The sequence below is a fragment of the Nothoprocta perdicaria genome, unplaced genomic scaffold, assembly GCF_003342845.1.
Source record: "Nothoprocta perdicaria isolate Ctin4 unplaced genomic scaffold, notPer1 scaffold_171, whole genome shotgun sequence".
NCBI lineage: Eukaryota > Metazoa > Chordata > Aves > Tinamiformes > Tinamidae > Nothoprocta > Nothoprocta perdicaria.
This window is the reverse complement of record NW_020454883.1, coordinates 717669-734756: the sequence shown is the minus strand read 5'-3', so window position 1 is coordinate 734756 and position 17088 is coordinate 717669. Positions and strand designations below refer to the sequence as shown.

Sequence of the window (17088 nt, the reverse complement as noted above, 5' to 3'; positions counted from 1 at the left end):
TAAAACAGGAAAAGGCAGTAAATCTGACTTCCATAGAAAATCTCTCTTTAGGGTAACGTGGTAAGCAGGAAGCTGCAGATCTGTTTTCACATGGCTGAGGTTGACTTGGAAGGCTGTTAGAAATGGTGATGCTTTGTCCTCAGCRTTTATGAGAAATAGGGCAGGTGTCAAAAGGGCACTAATTAATGACATGATGCAAGACAGATGAGACAAAGGGTGTATTTACAAATAAGGGAGTCCTGCATAAGCAGCTTTTTTTTTTTGAATATGGGATTTTAGATGCCATGGCTTCATTAAAGAATGTAATAAAAACAGGGTACGAAGCATTAGGCCACTGTTCCAAGTAAAGGTGGGATTCAGTTCTTAAGTTTCTTCACTGAAAAGAAAAAACGCAGCAAAAGTAAAGCCTGAACCCAGAAAGCTTGGAAAGGCTCATCCCTTAGCACAGAGGGAGACTGCTGAGTGCAAAAGCATTATCATGGTGAAGGCACATAAAAGGGCCCTGAAGTATGGGGCAAGCACAAGGGAAAATATATGAGGAGTCCACCTTGGAGATGTCGGGGTTGCTTTTGCCTTAGGAGTTGTGCATGAGCAGCACTTGTAGGAAAAGACCCTCACRTGATGCAGCGGTGCAGTTTGCCACTGTACAAGGAGTGTGCCAGGCATCCCGGACTGAGAAAATTTAAGGCAAACTGCAGGTTTGTTTCTTAAAAGTGGAACCTGTGGTGGTCAGCCCTGCTTCATGCCCACATCGTTTGCATGTGCCTGCTTATAACTGCTTGAATCCAACCTTCTGTTTCRTAATCCACTGCGTTACCATTAGAATCCTGGCCACGCTGAACACTTATTTTAATCACCAGAACATTAGCATCAATATTTGCCATGTATGTGACAGCATGCATACCGAGGTGTCATGCTTGGTTCTTCACAGCTGATGTATTTTAGTGGTGCTGATAACTCACGGTGCTGTTCTGTGCTCTCTCACAGATGTAGCCGCGCTGGCCTGTGGCCGGGAATTCTTGGTTACTTCCAATCGGGAGCTACTGGACACCATGATGCAGCTCTTGGGAGACATGAAGCCTGGACTCTGTACTAAATTTAAAGTGTATGACTTCTTTTTTTTTTTATTTTTCTTTCAAATGAGGTGCATCATCTTGCAGTGTCAATCAAAGTGTTTTCCCACTCTTCCATTACTTCATTTCCTGGAAAGGAAGCATAATTGTTGGAAAATATTTTCACAGTGGCATTWTTTGCAGATGTGTCAGGCTTGGCAGCTAGGCTAGGTTTGTCCAGGTTTTGTGTTTCTTGGGAAGTGTCTTCAGCACCATAATATTCTAAGGATGAGCAGAGAAACATTCCTCTACCTTGGGAGGGGCTGATGAATCAAATAKTAGATAAGGAAGCTGTGAGGTAAACTTTTGGGACAGAGAGAATGTGGGGATTCATACTTACTCTATTCCAATAGGAAAAAGTAATATCTGTAAAATAATTTATCTGCTTAGTGGGAAAAAAAAAGTATATTATACATCTGCCAAAAGCAAAACCTAAATCACTTTATGCTACCTTAGTAGTCAGAAGCACCATATGTATGTTTGTAAAGGATAGAACCTGTAAAAGGACCTTGGAAAACAGAGCTGTTTTAAAGAAAAGGCCATGTTACACCATTCAGACATTGGAAAAGTACTTTTCAGGAAGTGGGGGAAATAAATAAACTATCATCTTTGCCTTTTTCTCAGAGCTGTTATCAACTGAAGCTGCGTGGCTTCAAGTAAGTTACCCTGCCTTAACATGTCCTYGCTCATCAGCTAAGTTGGGGGCTGCATCTCGTACACCTGGTGCACTTGTTAGTGAAGGAGCCTTAAGCCAAAGTGTTTTCCCACCAGGTGGGGGAGTTAGGAATTCAGCTGCAAGGCAGCTGTGCTGACAGGCAGCAATCCAGGCAGCCACGGTCCCTTGGAAGTGCCCCAGGGGCAGGTTGGGTGTGATAGATATGACACCAGTCGGGCTTTACCTTGGGGTGGGTTTTATCTTGCCCGGCCTCAGCTATGTAGAAGCGAGAGGTCACGTATCTGCAGACTCCTTCCCACAGCCAGCAGAAGGAGATAGTCCTGGGAGAGGATTGTTCCTTGAGGCCATGTTAGGAAGGATTTATTTGCCTTCTGAAGCTGCTTGGCTTTCTTTTTTTGGGGTAGTGAGGGGAAGCTGAACAGCCTGTGTTGTGTGTAGTGCTTAGGTACTTTGGTATCAGTCATTTACTGTATTTACCAGTTACAGAGATAGAAGGTGAGAACTCAAAGCAGGCTTGTTAACTTTTGGAACAGCATCTTTTTTAGGCCTATACTAAAAGATTCATATCAAAAGCTCAGCTTTCACTTAAGAAATAAAAGGCAATTTGTGCCTTCATGTATACAGGAAAAAAACATGAGTGCAAGACCTGTAAAAGTTTTTTTTTTTTTTTTTTAATGACAGAAGTAGAAACCAGTAACAGCAACAAAAAAGCCACAGAACTTTATATGGGGGCAGGAGGAGAGAGTAGCAAAGTGTTTCTAAAAACACGCATGCAGACCCACTCACCCTGGTATACACACTTTGGATTTTAAGCAAATATAATCTTAATGATATTTAAACATTTGAGAGTAGTGTAATGTAAATGGTGATTTTCGAGGACCTTTCAGAAATTAAGATTTGTGATTTTATATTTACTAACTTGTCAGCTTTGCAGAGGAATTTCACATACGCTCTAATCTTGGCTGCCACTCATCAATCCTGATAAAATATGCAGAAATCTGTCCCAGGAAGCACACAGAGATTCAACAGGGTCTAAACTCTTGGCCAAAAAAAAAGGAAGGAAGCCTTAAAGGGCCATTGCAAAAATGTATTTGAGAAACTTTAAGCATTTTTTACCTTGTGTTTGGTGATAAAATAACATTTTCTGATATTCCGTAGAGTTAACTATATATTCTTTTTTTCTTATTTTGAATTTGCCATATGATTAAAAAAACATGCTGTATTATGACCCTAGAAAAAAACCACCAGAATTGGGGTTTCTTCATTGCCTTGTTATGGAGTGAGGGATCCTATGAGGGATCAAATGGTTTAGTGCAAAGTGTTTCCGATGTGTTTGTTTCCCTGCGCGTTTGGGCTCTGTTCAGTTCTGAAAACCCTCTGCTTACCCTTCCCTCCTTTGTTCTCCTATCTGGGGATTTTCCCCTCTCCCAGCCCCAGGAAACGAGGATTTCCATGTGTGTTTAAACTTCTCCATGAATGAGGCTTCTCCCTCTGCATGTTTCCTAAGAGGACATGTCAGGAGAACTCTCTTTTCTGCCTAGCGTTAAGAAGCACCAGGCAGTACAGAGTGAAAGGCGGTGATGCGACAGAGGTATCACAGCTAACAGACTTGCAGAGTTCTGTCTAAACACATTCTGGAGTCATCATAAATAATGTTTATGTAGACACTTTTTAGATGATATCCAGGGAGTGCTGATGTCTGTCTGATGTTTTGGAAATGTAGTGAATTACTTGAAAGGCCATCAGCAACTTGAAGTTTAACTAGGAAAAGAAAAAAAATTGGCTTTATATTATATTTTATATATATTTATATATATATATATATATTTTCAAGGATAATTTTGTCCTTTGCTCAGGTGCTGTAGCTTTACTTCTTTTGCTTTTTGCTTCTATTAAAAATATATTTTTTGTTAGTTTGTGATGGATCAGGAGTAACTGTGAGTCTCGTTCTGCCCACAGCTGCATCAAGCACAAAGTAAATTGAAAAAGAGAGAAGTTCTCTTTCCTCCTTCAGTTCCAGCAATTCTGTGTTTTACTTTTCAAAGCACAGAAATCAAACATACACGGGGAGCACCTGTGATTTATCATGAATATTGTTGCKGTGCAGGAATAACTCATGAGTATGCAAAAGTTATACTCAGGGCATCTAAATCAATGTGAGTTCTGAAATCTCATGCTTGTCTTTGCCTGCTTGGCTTAGCTCAATTGTACAAGCTTTGTTCGATGTCTGTAATGGTTAGGCAATCAATAAACATTTACACATCTGTTTATAGCTATAATTTAATTGCTAGGRATCTTTAACTTCGCTTGTGTAGCACTTCAAAGCAGCCAGTAAAATAGTTTATTTCATGTACTAATCTCATGTGTTAAGCAGAAGAGAAGGGGCTTCAGCTGGGCTTTTAGTTCTGGATTTTGAAGAAGGCTGTGCCGGTTATACTGATGCAAGATGTTCGTTGGATTTGGCTTGTCTAAATAGGAAGACTGAAATCCATCAGTACAAAGGCTTCCATGTCAAAAAGGAATCGGAAGATTCTGTGTATCCAGTAAGACTGTGTGTCAGTTCTACTTCAGTAGAATATGCAGTGCAGAAAATAGCTGTTCGTACAAACAGTATAGGTGAAGGCAGGATAAAGAGCCAGGAAATGTAGCCACGCTGCTTAGGTAACTTGTGCTTAACGAGCAATAAAATACTGCTGATCCTGCATCAGGCCTTTGCGTTGGCTTGTGGGTGGGTTGAGTCTTGGGACACTTCAAACACCGTCGCTTTCCTGCCGCGCCACCGCCAGGGCCTTTGGTCTGCGCAAAGCAAACAAGAGGAGGGAGAATACAAAGAGCACAGTATCTCCCTACGTCACTTTGTTTCTGGCTGGAAATGTCAAACAGATTAACGAGGAAAGACCTTGTCAAGAAACGTTAACTCTTTCTATTTTAATTAATTGTTTTATTGATATTTTTCCTTCTAGAGAGAGCATTCCCTTCTACGTCAGTTTTGAAACCCTGCCTCCCAAGTGCGTGCTGTGGAGTGGGTGCTGCGTGGAAAGGAACATTTGGGCTTTGCAGGTTCCCTGGGCGCCTGCTGGGCAAGGGCAGCAACTTGCAGCAGCAGTGGGGACTGCTGATGGAGCACATTTAATAAGGCTGTTTACTTAATGAACCTACTTGATGAGCCACACAGTGATGCACCAAATATATAACTGAAACTGCTGCCCCTGTAGAATAAACTGGGTTGTGTTGCTTTTCTTTCGAGGTGTCTGCAGGGCGTGCGTGGAGGCTGTATCTAATTCTGCAGTGCCACTGAAGCCATGCTCTCTTATTTGAAATGGGATGTGAGGTGAGAGTCCTTTAGGAAAGAGCATTTTGCCCCTCTTGGTTGGAAATGGTGGCAGTGCAGCGACACGCTGCTCTATCGGAGCAGCTTGGCCTGTTTGTTTGTGCCCGGTGTGCTGGTGCACAGTCCCCTGGGCTGCGGGGTAGTGCCAGGCTGTGAGCTGCAGTGATGACAGACAGGGGCCCCGCGGGCTTGGGGAGCCCTGCCCCTGTGTCAGCCCTGTCCCTTGTCCAGAAACTGCACCACACTCTCAGTTTTAAAGGGCATGTGCATAGAAGGTAGAACATCAGGGAAAGCATGGAAGAGCTCGCTCATAGGACAGCTTTTAGCTTCAGAATACGTCTGKTTTTTTTCCAACATGTCACAAGCCCTTGTCTAGGAGTTCATAGCACAGCAGTGATCTCATTTTGAAAGAAGCTGAGCAAGACGTTTCTCCTATAAATCACTGTCTTTTTTTCTTTTTTTTTTTCCCCCTGGGAGTTCCTGCCTTTGAGTGTCAGGTCATTTTCCTACTGGCAATTAGGGAAATGAAAATAGTTTCCATTAAGCCCACGGAGACTCTACGTAGCTAAACCAGAAGCTGTTACCCACCAGAAATAYGAAAACTCTTATCAGGACTGTGGAAGACGGAGTAATAACATTAACGCTGAAGAATTTACTTCAGCAGGAACTGCAGAAAGACTCAGTACCAACAACGTCTCCTTCAAGTATTAGCAATTCTTTGGGATAGCTTTGTAAAGAGAGGCTTGCTCTGAGCTCCAGGTTACTGCACTTGCCCAGCAGGGTCGAGTGGCTGAAAGCAATCTCTGGCGTGGGGGCCCTGTCTGTGTGAACAGGCAAAGCTGCCCTTTCTGTGGGTCACTTTGTGCATCCTACAGCCTCAGCACGCTCAGAGCCAAGGCTAAGCTTGCACTTGCAGTCGGCTCCCATCTCCTGATGCTTCTCAGGTTTTTCACATTAGTCACCATCTGGAAGCTTTCCATGCTTGCAGGACCCTCTCTGTCAGACTTCTTGGGAGAATCTGGTGGAATAGGCAGGCAAGAGTAAGCCTTTTAAAATACAGATGTTTCTCCAGCAAAYGTGTTTTGCTTTGCTGTAATTTATAACTTGGTAGGCATGAAGCCCCGAAGATGGGGCTTCATGCTGATGARCTTCCTATTTTAGAAAGCTGATAGATTAAGAAAGCCTGTTTTGGGGAGCTTTTGAACATGTTGCTGAAATTAGTATATACCTGGTATGCCTGTTTTTATTATGCCTTTTAAGCACTGAAGTGCYGTGTGGCTATAAGTGACAGTCTGATTTTCTGTTTGTTGGAAATGTCATGTTACRTTTTTTCAATTCTCAATTATGGCAATGTTTTCTAGTCAGCAGTCCATAGATTTTTCTTATTACCTGAAAGGCAGGATATAGGCTTGGTCTTGCAACATCATAAACAGTAATAAAAAAAAAAAAAAAAAAGGAGTTACCTCTGAAAAAAAGAAAAGAGAAAAGAGAGAAAAGGAAAGGCTTTGAGTTTGCTCAAATGTTGTTTGGAAGCAGCAGTTCTGAAGAAGCGTAGGTGAGAGCATCACTTGGCCTGTGTTATCCTGGTGCCTGAGCTCAGGTAAGAGCAGTCTGCGGTCAGATTGAATTCCAATTGGTGACTTAAAATAAGAAAAAGCCAAGTGTCTTTTCAGCTGTAGTCAGCTGGGCTTCCTAAAGGCAGAATAAACAGAAAAGTCCATGAGGACTTAGGAGACAAGTGTTGGTTTTGTCACAGCAGGGTCCCTCTGCCTGGGCTTGGGAAGCAGGCGGGATCAGCTCTTCGTGTGCTCTACACYTGCAGTGGGGAGGACAGGTCAGGCTCAGGAGGAAGGGTGCCACGTTGGGCCTGCCATACATCGTCCTTCCCTCCTCCAGGCCCCGGCCCTTCCTCCGAGTACTTCTGCCAGCCTTTCTGTGCTGCTTGCTGTGTGTTGCCCATGTGTTGTGTCTCTTCCCCCTTGCAGGAGACCTGGGAGGGTGCTYGAGGAGGATGCCCTGAGCAAAGTGTCTGGATTGCAGCTGCCTGAAGGGGCAGCGAGCACTAAGGCCTGCGCTGCAGAACAAGCAAGATGGAGCACACGGTTCCTTGCACGTTGCTTCTAGCTCCGGGCGTGCGCTCCCCGTGTGTCCTGTGGGCCCGTTTGCTTGTGGAGAAAAGCAGTGTAGCTGAGAGGATCACCTCTGCAGTGGGAACCCTCGCTGAGAAAACTYCTGTGTAGGCTGGATGGTCATTGAAGGCCAAATCCTACTTTGGCATGTTTCTTGTAATGAATCTCATGGAGTTTGATGAGACTTTGTTGCTGTCAGATCAGTATTTTTCTTCAGGACTTCAGTGATTCAGTGTTTTGCACAATGTTGCATGTATGTGCAGTGGGCTGTTTTATCAAAGTGTGCATTATTAGACTCGGTTTCTGCACCAATATATGCTTATTGCAAACAGCAAAAGATGCAGAGAAATTCACTTCTTTTTTCCTTTCAATTTTAGGCTAATGCTTATGTCACTTTACAATGTGAGCATCAACTTGAAAGGCTTGAAGTACATCAGTGAAAGTCCTGGTTTTATTCCTTTGCTTTGGTGGCTATTGAATGGTAAGCTCCTCYAAGAGTCATGCACGTTGTGGCTGTGGGGATTGTAAAGGGGGAGGAGATACTGCAAATAATGGGGATATAAATTGGAAGTGGGTACTGCAATTAACAAAAGAGAAACTTTTATCTGTAACCTATGTTAGCATCTGTCAGATGAAAAGTAGCCAAAAAAAGGCAAATAGATGATGATGTTCCCACAACATTTCTGGCGCAGTGTATAATATTCCGTTGATATCAAGTAAACCGATTGTAGTATCAGAAAAAGGAAGCAGATATTAAAAAGCCATTCGTGTTTTCATGTATCAACTTCAAAACAAAATCTTGGGGAAACTGTATGGAATAAATAAAATCTACCGAAGGAAAATGTAACAATTCTGAGGCATTTTGGAAAACCAAGCCCAACTTGGCTCGTACGCTCACTCGTGGCCAAAGTGAGCCCGGGTCCAGCTGAGGAGAGTCATTGTGGTCTAACAGGACTGGGGTGGCCTGAGTGCTGTTCCCAGCTCTGCCTTTGGTCCATGAGGACTTCAAGGACTTCTCTCTGTCACTGTCAATGTAACTAGCAAATGATACTACTGGCTGAAATGGAAGCAGTTGCATCCTGCTTTCTCACGYGCTGAATTTGATGTTGAAGTTCTTGATTTGACCTGGTAAACTGGTATTTTCCACAGCTCACACTTGCTCAGCAAAGAACACACAGCAACACAGTGCAAGTGCTGCCCTTGCGCTGCCTTTCATGTGACATGGCAGCAAACTCACCAAGCCTTGTGACAGCATGGGGGAACACCTCCACGTTTTACAGGCTTTTAATACAGCCTGAGAAAAAACAGATTTGCAAGGACAACTCTGAATATGTGACCCTTTGCTTTGCTGTACTTGCAAGCTTCACTTAAGCTAGTCCAGATTTTCCTCTTCATTTATGTTAGGAAATATATATATCAGCATATATGTGTATATATAATATATACATCAGCTGTTAGAGCAAAAACCAGCTTTGCTCCAATACCTGGTCTGCATTTGAGTTCCCAAGGGTGCCCTTTGCAGTGTTGTGGCAGACCAAGGAAGATGGTTTTGTTTGATGCAGCCTGTTGTTTGAATGTTTGAATGAGGCTCAGAGGTCATGGACAAGGAGGGAATGCGGCACAGCTGTAATCAAGTTACAAGGAAGTTAAAAAGTTACTGGAAGTTAAAAAAAAAAAAAAAAAAGGACATTCAGCATTTAGAAAGTGTTAACTGGGAGAAGCGATGGGCATGGTTAATTCTTTCACTTTTTGATAATGAAGTTCTGCAGGTACAGCAAAGGAGGGCGCTTCTCAGATAACCACACGTGCTGGCTCAGATTTGTGGCTTCAGAGGAAGCCTGTTCACTGTCTGGGGAGGGGCTGCCTGGGTTGTGTGTTGGCTGGGAGATCAGACCCAGGGCTCTGCCTGGCTCCCATCATCATACAGGAAATCTCTGTAGTCCATTTCTCTCTTTAGTCCCTTTCACAGAATCAGCATGGTTGGAAAAGTCCTTCAAGATCATCAGGTCCAACCCTAGTCCTTCAACACCATGGCTGCTAAACCACGGCCATGGGACCCTCATCTACCCCTTTCTTGAACACTGCCAAAGGCAGTGACTCCACAGGCTCCCTGGGCAGCCTGTTCCAGGGCTTCCTGAACATTTCCCCTTGCAGAAGGCAGTGGCTTCCTCCTGCTCTTGCTCTGCACTGCATCTCTGGGCAGCATCTTCAGCTCCCGCTGGCCGTGGTTCAGCTTCTGGACACGTGGAGCAGCTGCCACAGGTCCAGCARCTTTTTCCATGCGAGAGGGTAGAGCAGCACAGTCTCTTGTCAGAGTATCCTGTACAGGTCGCCTTCCTGCAGGAAGCTTCTGGAAAGAGTGTTTGGGTGAAGGCTTGTGAGATGATTCAGCTTTCCTCAGTTCTCCAGAGTTTATCAGAGTTCCCACTAAGAGGCGCCAAGAAATCACCATGTGCAGAGGGCAGATGTGTACATTAACTTATTGTTTTTTCCTGTTTCCTCTGGCTGTATCCAAAGCAAAGAGACTKCAGACAGGTTGTCTAGCAGGCTTCTTGAAGGACAGAAATAGGAGAACTGGACATGGCATAGATGGATAATAGAAGAAAGGTAGAAAAAGTAACAAGAGATTTCTAGCGGAGTAAGGCTTGGATCAGTCTGGATTTCTGTCTGTGGAGCAGCTTCTTGGATAGGTAGACTTCTCTTCTTGTGGAGCGCTATTTGTCTGCAGAGAAACTTTTAGCACTTTGCTGAAAACATGGTTCTGGGKTTTTTTTTTCCTATTTTTTTTCCTTCCACTTGTCCAGTGTCCCTATGTAGATATTTTGGGCGAAGTTTTCTGTAATCTTCACATTTAAAGGAATGCTGTCCCTTAGGGCTTTCAGTCTGACAAAGAGGTTATATATTTTGGGGTACAAATCTACTTGAAATTTCTCGGATTATTTTTCTGGTACTTSAGCTCTGGATGCAAGAAGACTTCCTCATTCTGATGAAGAATACTCAGATACTGATCATTAAGACTAGGCTTGTGTTTTCACAAGCATGCAGAATATCTGCAAGCAAATGGGTGCTGGATAAGATTGGCTTGGGCTCGCCTCTTCTGTTCTATTCCTATCTCTTATCTGTATTTGTTTTTCCACTTCTTAAACTTTGTTTGGATGCAGTTAATGCTCTTGTTGGACACATTAGAAAGTGTGGAATTGAAGGGAAACTGTCAGTGTTGCTTCCCATCCATAGCTGGGAAGTTACTGCAGGTGCTTCATTAAACAGGACACGACAAGAGGCACATGACTCATCTTGGATCTCTCCCTTCAGTTTCCTCCGCCTCGGATGCACATGGAAATCTAACCTTGTTTGTCCAAATTCCTTACAAGTGACAGTCTCTACTATAAGTGTCTGTGTGCAGCATATTCTCAATCTGCTGATGCTGTCTCCAGCCTTAAATATGTGCTGCTTGTCCTGCTTTTCTGTTGGGTTTGGTTATGGTTGTGAGTATTTAAAAAACCCCGGTCGTTATTTAGAAGGTATCTATACTACCAAAAACTCTGCTTACAGGAGAAATCTGTACTAAAGAAAACAGATACTGTTTCATAAATCAAAACTCTAGATCCCTATTTTTTCAGGCTGTGAGCAGTTCTGCATTCTTTAGGCGATGCAGAAGTGTTAAAAACGGTCTTGCCCTTGTGTCTTAGGACCCATATCCGTGTTCTTGAGCACAAAGCTGAAGCTCTGGCCTGGAAAGTGCCCGGACCGCTGCTCCCCAACCTGAGGGCTCATTTGGCCTCCRTGGTTGTCCCGGAGCAGCTGCTGGGAGCGCCATCCCGCTGGAGGTTGGTAGGACCCTGGGAATGCTGCCCTGAGTGCCAGTTCTCAGCMGCTGCCATGGGAATGTGCACCATCCCTCCTGGGGACGGCGGGAAGCTGAGCAACACGGCTAGTGGAGGCCAGCGATGTGCGGCTGCAGGATGCCCATTAGCTCCCAGCCCCRGGAGCAGCAGGCAGGCAGACTGGGATGGGTGCGGACACGGAGCCTCTCCAAGGAGACTGCAGTCCCAGTGGCGATGTCGGGGCTGGGGAGAAGGCAGGGGCTCAAAGCGCAGGTGCTTTCCTGGGAGCTATGCAGCAAAGCTGCTTATTTTCTGTTCCGCTGTGCACCCTGCTCCTCCTCGAGCCTTCATGGCAGCACCTCTTGTCCCAGAATGAGGGAAGTGTCTGGAAAACCCTGCACGGCGGCAGGCTTTGGCTGAGCTCCGCCAGCCCCAGCCGTGCGGAGGGCTCCTGCACGGGGCAGCTCCTGCTGCAAACGCAGCTGGTCTGACCGGTGCCCGCTGCGGACGGGGGCAGCGGCAGCGCATCCCGCTGYGCCAGCGCGTCCCGCTGTGCCAGCGTGTCCCGCTGCGCCGGTGCAGTGCCCTGAGCTGTGCCGCAGGGAGCAGCTTATCCACGAGCGCGAGCCGCCAGGCACCGGCGTGACGGGAACCTGCCCGCGCTGCCGCTGCTGCCCGTGACTGAAAGGAGGTGACGTCAGGCGGCGGTGACATCAGGTAACGGTGACATCAGGCRGCGGTGACATCAGGCRGCGGTGACATCAGGYRRCRGTGACATCAGGYARCGGTGACATCAGGCRGCRGTGACATCAGGYRRCGGTGACATCAGGCGGCRGTGACATCAGGTAACGGTGACATCAGGCGGCGGTGCCGGCAGCTGCCCCAGCGTCAGCCTCCTGCAGCAGCTGCAGCCCCTCGTGGGAATTGCATCCGCCCGTGGCGCGCTGTGTGTTTCCAGCCGAGCGTCACCCGCGCGAGCCCAGGCTGAGGCAGCCTGCCTGCTTCTCCTCCTCCATTGCCCAGGAATAGCGACCGTGGCTCTGTAATTTCGGCTGCAGAAGTGCGTGTGGTCGTTGCTGGGAGGAGAGGATGTGGTGATTTGATTACAGCTAAAACATTCTCTTTTTTTTTTTTTTTTTTTGGACAAACAAAATGTTACTCTGCGAGCGTGGAAATGACTAACTCTGGAAGCTACCGAAAGCATAATGCTGAACAATTAAGATTCTTTGCATTTCTTTTGACTGTTTTTTAAGAGATTTTTCTTAAGAAGAAAATAATGATACTAGAGAGACAAGGAAAAGACTTCTAAAGTACTTTAAAAAAAATCCTCTTAGAAAACATGATTATCCATAGTAAGCAGTAGTCTCAAAGCCAAATGTAATCTAAAAGGAGTAAGTTTTAAAGCATCTCTAGTTATTCCATTTAAAGTGAATTAGAACGTGTGCAAAACAGCAGGAATCAGATGTTAAAAGTGCATTAAGGCGTCCTGTGGTGCGGGAGCTTTTCCTGCCTTCGCTGCCCTCCCGAGCAGCCGATCTGCCCTTCCTTGGGGTGACTCAAGCAGCTGAGCTTCCCCGGCTGCTGTCGAAGCCTCTTCCTAGAGCCTCTCTGGCCTTACTGGAAAACATTCCTGCGGGTCAGGCTGGAAATCATTTCCTGATTCCCCTACAGATCCTGATTTTATTATCTCCCCTGCTAATGCTTCGCCCTTGATCAGTTCTTCATTGCTAAACGTAATGGTAATAGAGATGCAGTATTAATAATGAAGCACATTTCACCCAAGGATTTAAAGTGGCAACATCTATGAAGCTTCCCAGCAGTGCTGTGAGTCACTACAAGTATTAATGTCTTTGCTTCATGGAGGGATAATCCCACACAGAGGAAGACAGTAATGCACTACATAGATTGCACTTTCTGAAAGCTTCCTTACCTCTTTGGACTATTCTTTTATTACTGCTGTTTCCAATGAATTAATATTGTGTGATACTAAGCATGGAGAAGGGGTGCCAGTGATATGGGCAGAGTTTGGATGTTTTATCTGGCAAAATTACACAATTGAAAAGAAATAAGCCTGTGGGAAGCATGAAGATGAAAGTGGAAGGAATAAAAGGAAGAAGGCAAGGCCTTTAGACCTACTTGGATTACGTCAGTATAGATAGATCAGAAAATCGAGATATATAGATAGATATAGATCAGAAATGGAGAACTTTAGCACCCACTTGTTTTTGAAAGGGTTCCCTGAATCCTTTTACTACCCAGGGAATTGGTCTTGCTGCCTTTGCTGTCTAGGAGGCTTGAGTGGCAGCGTCTCTCCTTGAGAAGAAGCTGTGAGTGTTCAGTGCTTAGGAAAATGGCACTTCCAGGTGTTGTAGGAGCTCGTGATGGAAAGAGAATCCTTCACGTTTATCAGTTTTCAAAATGATGATTCGAATGACTAAGGTTGCCTGGGATATGCAAAGACTTAAGATTTTGGTACATAGAAAAGTGGGAAGTGGTGCATGTTTGGACAGTTCCTGTGTGCCAAGTTGATACCACACTCTGCTGGATTCCCAGTAGACAGAAAAGTAATTATTTTCTTGAGACGTTTTTGCTTTAAAAAGGGAGGAAGATGCAGAAAAGACTGAAATACCTCATTTACAGGTGGAAGATGGATAAGGAGAGAGATCGTGACCTGCTCGTGGGTGTAGATCGGATGTCACAGTCTTTGATACTGTCCCAGCCACATGCTTAAAAATTCCCATGCGAGCAGTTTCATGCTTAGCCATAGTCCTTGTTGTCTCTCATCTGCTTTCTCCACTGGCTGCTTTCAGCATTGCCCCGTTCCTTTCATGAGCAGTACTTCTTGCTCACTGCTCAGGGTCACACGTGCAGGTATTAAAGGCGCTATTAACCAATTTAAAGCCAACAGACCCAAGAACAGAGCCCGCSACAGGCCACCCCGCGCTCCCTTCCCTCCCAGGACACGTGCTCATTGTGGCACTTGATGCTCCTCCGGCCAAGCTTCTGTCTCTGCAGTGATTTCTACGTGCCACGTTATCTGCCCTAATTTTGCTTGGTGTTTCCAGACAAAGCTCTGTCAAAGGCTTGCTGAAGAGACTAGGTTTGCTCGTGTCCTGCATGCCCAGCATGTGGAACAAGTAGCTACTTCAGCCGTATGTTGTATGTTGTCATTTGGAGTATGCAGAATAACCTTTGTAAAGTTGTCAACTATTAAATGCAAACAGACTGTTGTGATTAAAATATAATCGTGCTAATGTTTCCGTAATTAAGCCTGCATGCTGCATTCCTAGCAGCAGAGTTACTRTATGTCTTGCTAGCTGAAGTCACTCAGAGATCTCTGCTGAATGGCTCTGACACATCCCTGAGGAACCACGCTTCGCTTCAGGACCCGTTTCAGTTTTGTGTAGACTGCATTTAACCCTTGGAAACTTCATTCATTATTTCTAATAATCTTTTCTAAAAAGTGATGTTTTAACCCTTGGAAACTTCATTCATTATTTCTAATAATCTTTTCTAAAAAGTGGTATTTTATTGAGCTTTGAAGATATCTGAAATCTGAAGGAAGAAGCAGCTCGATTATTTACAGCAGCTTTCGTTAGTTGTTCTGTCTGTTGTGGAGTCTATTGTTAAGACTATTTAGTCATGGGATAGAACTTATTTTGCTTTCAATCCGATTATATCCAGCAGTACATCTTGGCTCCGGGCTGTGTAAATTCAGCTTGKTGATAAATGCACTTAGTTATGGTGTTACATGGCCGTGCAAGRGCAAGGCTCCCGGTTATCCATTGCTCCCAAGCACTGCCGAGGGGCTCAGCTGGGTTTTTCTTCAGCTTCACTGTAGATCYAGCTGGCACTAAAGGGCAGATGTGAATGGTGGCACCTCAGTTATTCCCAGCACACCTGGTGGGTCAAGGAGAATGCCACTCTAGAGCTTTAATGCTACTATATATATATATATAATATATATATATATRTCTGTTCTCATGTTTAATTGACACCTGGCATTTTTTCCCTCCCATTTTCAGACCCGGATACGGAAGTTTGTCTTCACGTGCTGCGACTTCTGCAGTCGGTGATTCTGGAGCCAGAGGTTTTAGCCAGGTCGGCCCCCGAGATGCGGGACACGCTGCCCTTCCAGCGTATCATTGCGCTCTCCAAGAGCCGCAACGCAGACTTGCAAGCACTGGCCAGAGAACTACTTGAAGACCTTAAAATCCTTGAGTATGAAGCATAGAAGAGCTCTGTGACACCAACTGCTTACATTTTTTCCTGTATTTTTACGCTACAGGAGTTGTTAGAGATGGTCTTGACTGAGAAGCCTTTGCCYAAGCTGCTCTGCCTGAGTTCCTTTCTGAAACTAGACAACCCAAYTAAAATAATACTTGGCCAAATGTGCTGGATTTTAAGTGTCCAAATGCCATATTAGGTACTCTGGTAGAGATGGAAAAGGCTTATTTTTCTTGAGTAGGATTCTGTTGATAATGGGTTTCCAAAATAATTCGAGTTACATTGCCTATTTACCTATTGCCTACCATAGGTAGGGAGTAAGGCAGTCATCTCACCCCTTGGTACTGTGTGGTATTTGCAGTGCAGTGTAAATAATCCTTCTGATCCATCTGTAAGGACTGCTGTGCTGGAGGAAAACTGTTGCTTTTCATAACTGTTCTGTGTCAGAATGCATCTCAGGGTTCAGTTTTACCGTTGTAACTTCTTTCACCCTCCCTTGTAATAAAAGAAAACTCAAATTCTGTAGCGTGTGACGGATTCTCTTTTCAAAATTCTCCATCARATTCACAGGAACTGCAAGTGGACCCTGTTTGTGGCTGCCAACGTGCTGGAAACTGAGCTGTTAGTTTCTCCAAGGCCCTGAAGAAAGGGCAGYGTTCTGTGGTTACCCGTGTGGCTGGTCCCGCGCTGAGGAGGGCCCCGTTAGCTGCTCCTCTGGCCCAAGCAGGACTGCGCTCGGAGCTGGGGTGTCTGCCAGGGCTGCTCTGCAAAGCTCCTTACCCCAGGGTACATGCAAACACGTGCCCTGGCGCTGGGCATTTGTACACCTTACACATATATCTTAGAAAGAAAATACGGTGTCCATTTCCAGGCTGATAGCGGCATAGTGAGTTAGGTGATGCAAGCCAAGGCAAATAGGAAAGGCAGTGCTGTGCTGGCAGTTTCTGGGCTATTAAAGTGGAGAATAAGGCACAGGCCTCACCTGCCCCTCTGAAAGCCTAAGGCAGAGACCAGGTGGCCCAGGGAAATTAATGCCCCCTCTGTTTCTTCCTTCTCCTAGYGGAAACTGTTGGGATGGCTCCGGATTTGCCTGCCTTGTGCCATTGCTGCAGAGGCAGCTCCGGGGATCTGCTGAGCAAAGGTGCCCGCTGTGAGACGCATGCCACCCTTGGGCACCAGTTGTGTAGCAGCAGCACATGCAGAGCAAGTTCTCCTGGATGCTGGCAGGCATCCACAGTTGTGGAATCCGGTTTGTTCCTAAGCTGGAGAAATCCCTGTTAGGAGGAGAACCTGGTGTAACAGCTCAATTCTTTCTCCTGTGGCTAGTACCAGAAAATTAAGATGTTAGATTACTGTGCCTCTACTTCAGTCTCTTCCCTAAAAACAAACAAATGAACAAATACACTACACTTTTGAGAGTTATTTGAGAGTTTAKGCATAAAAGAAAGTATATAATTAGGAAGGGGGTGCTCCAAGAACTTAAGAGYGTGTTGAGGCTTTATTAGCAAACTGCACGTGCATGGCATGTGGAAGACAGCATGATGCTTCCTGGGGCTGCTGTGCTTAAAAAAGGGTCAACACACACATTATACATCTCTGGTTTTACTTGCCTGCACACTTCTGCTTCAGCCTCAAACTCTGGCCCACTACAAAGCTATACTATTTTTCAGTCAATTGAATGCATGATTTGAAATACTGGCTTTGAAATGTCACCRTTTTTTTGCTGCAACCTGAAAATCTTGATTTTACCTGTGTAGTAATAACTAGTTTGCAGAAGAGGGGGCAATTC

At 45.1% G+C, this 17088-nt stretch overlaps 1 protein-coding gene across 4 annotated transcripts in view; it reads left to right on the top strand.

Annotated features, from left to right (window-relative positions):
* Nucleotides 1-15820, top strand: part of HSF2BP (heat shock transcription factor 2 binding protein) — a 29668-nt gene extending 13848 nt beyond the window's left edge. For 3 of the 4 annotated variants that reach the window (XM_026036208.1, XM_026036209.1, XM_026036210.1), the window contains exons 6-8: nt 988-1105; nt 7626-7729; nt 15098-15820. In XM_026036208.1, the coding sequence (XP_025891993.1) occupies nt 988-1105; nt 7626-7729; nt 15098-15306 (431 nt within the window). In that variant the 3' untranslated portion in view covers nt 15307-15820. The remainder of the gene's footprint in view (nt 1-987; nt 1106-7625; nt 7730-15097) is intronic. The other variant, XM_026036211.1, reaches the window with a different exon arrangement.
* The last annotated feature ends 1268 nt before the right edge of the window (nt 15821-17088 follow it).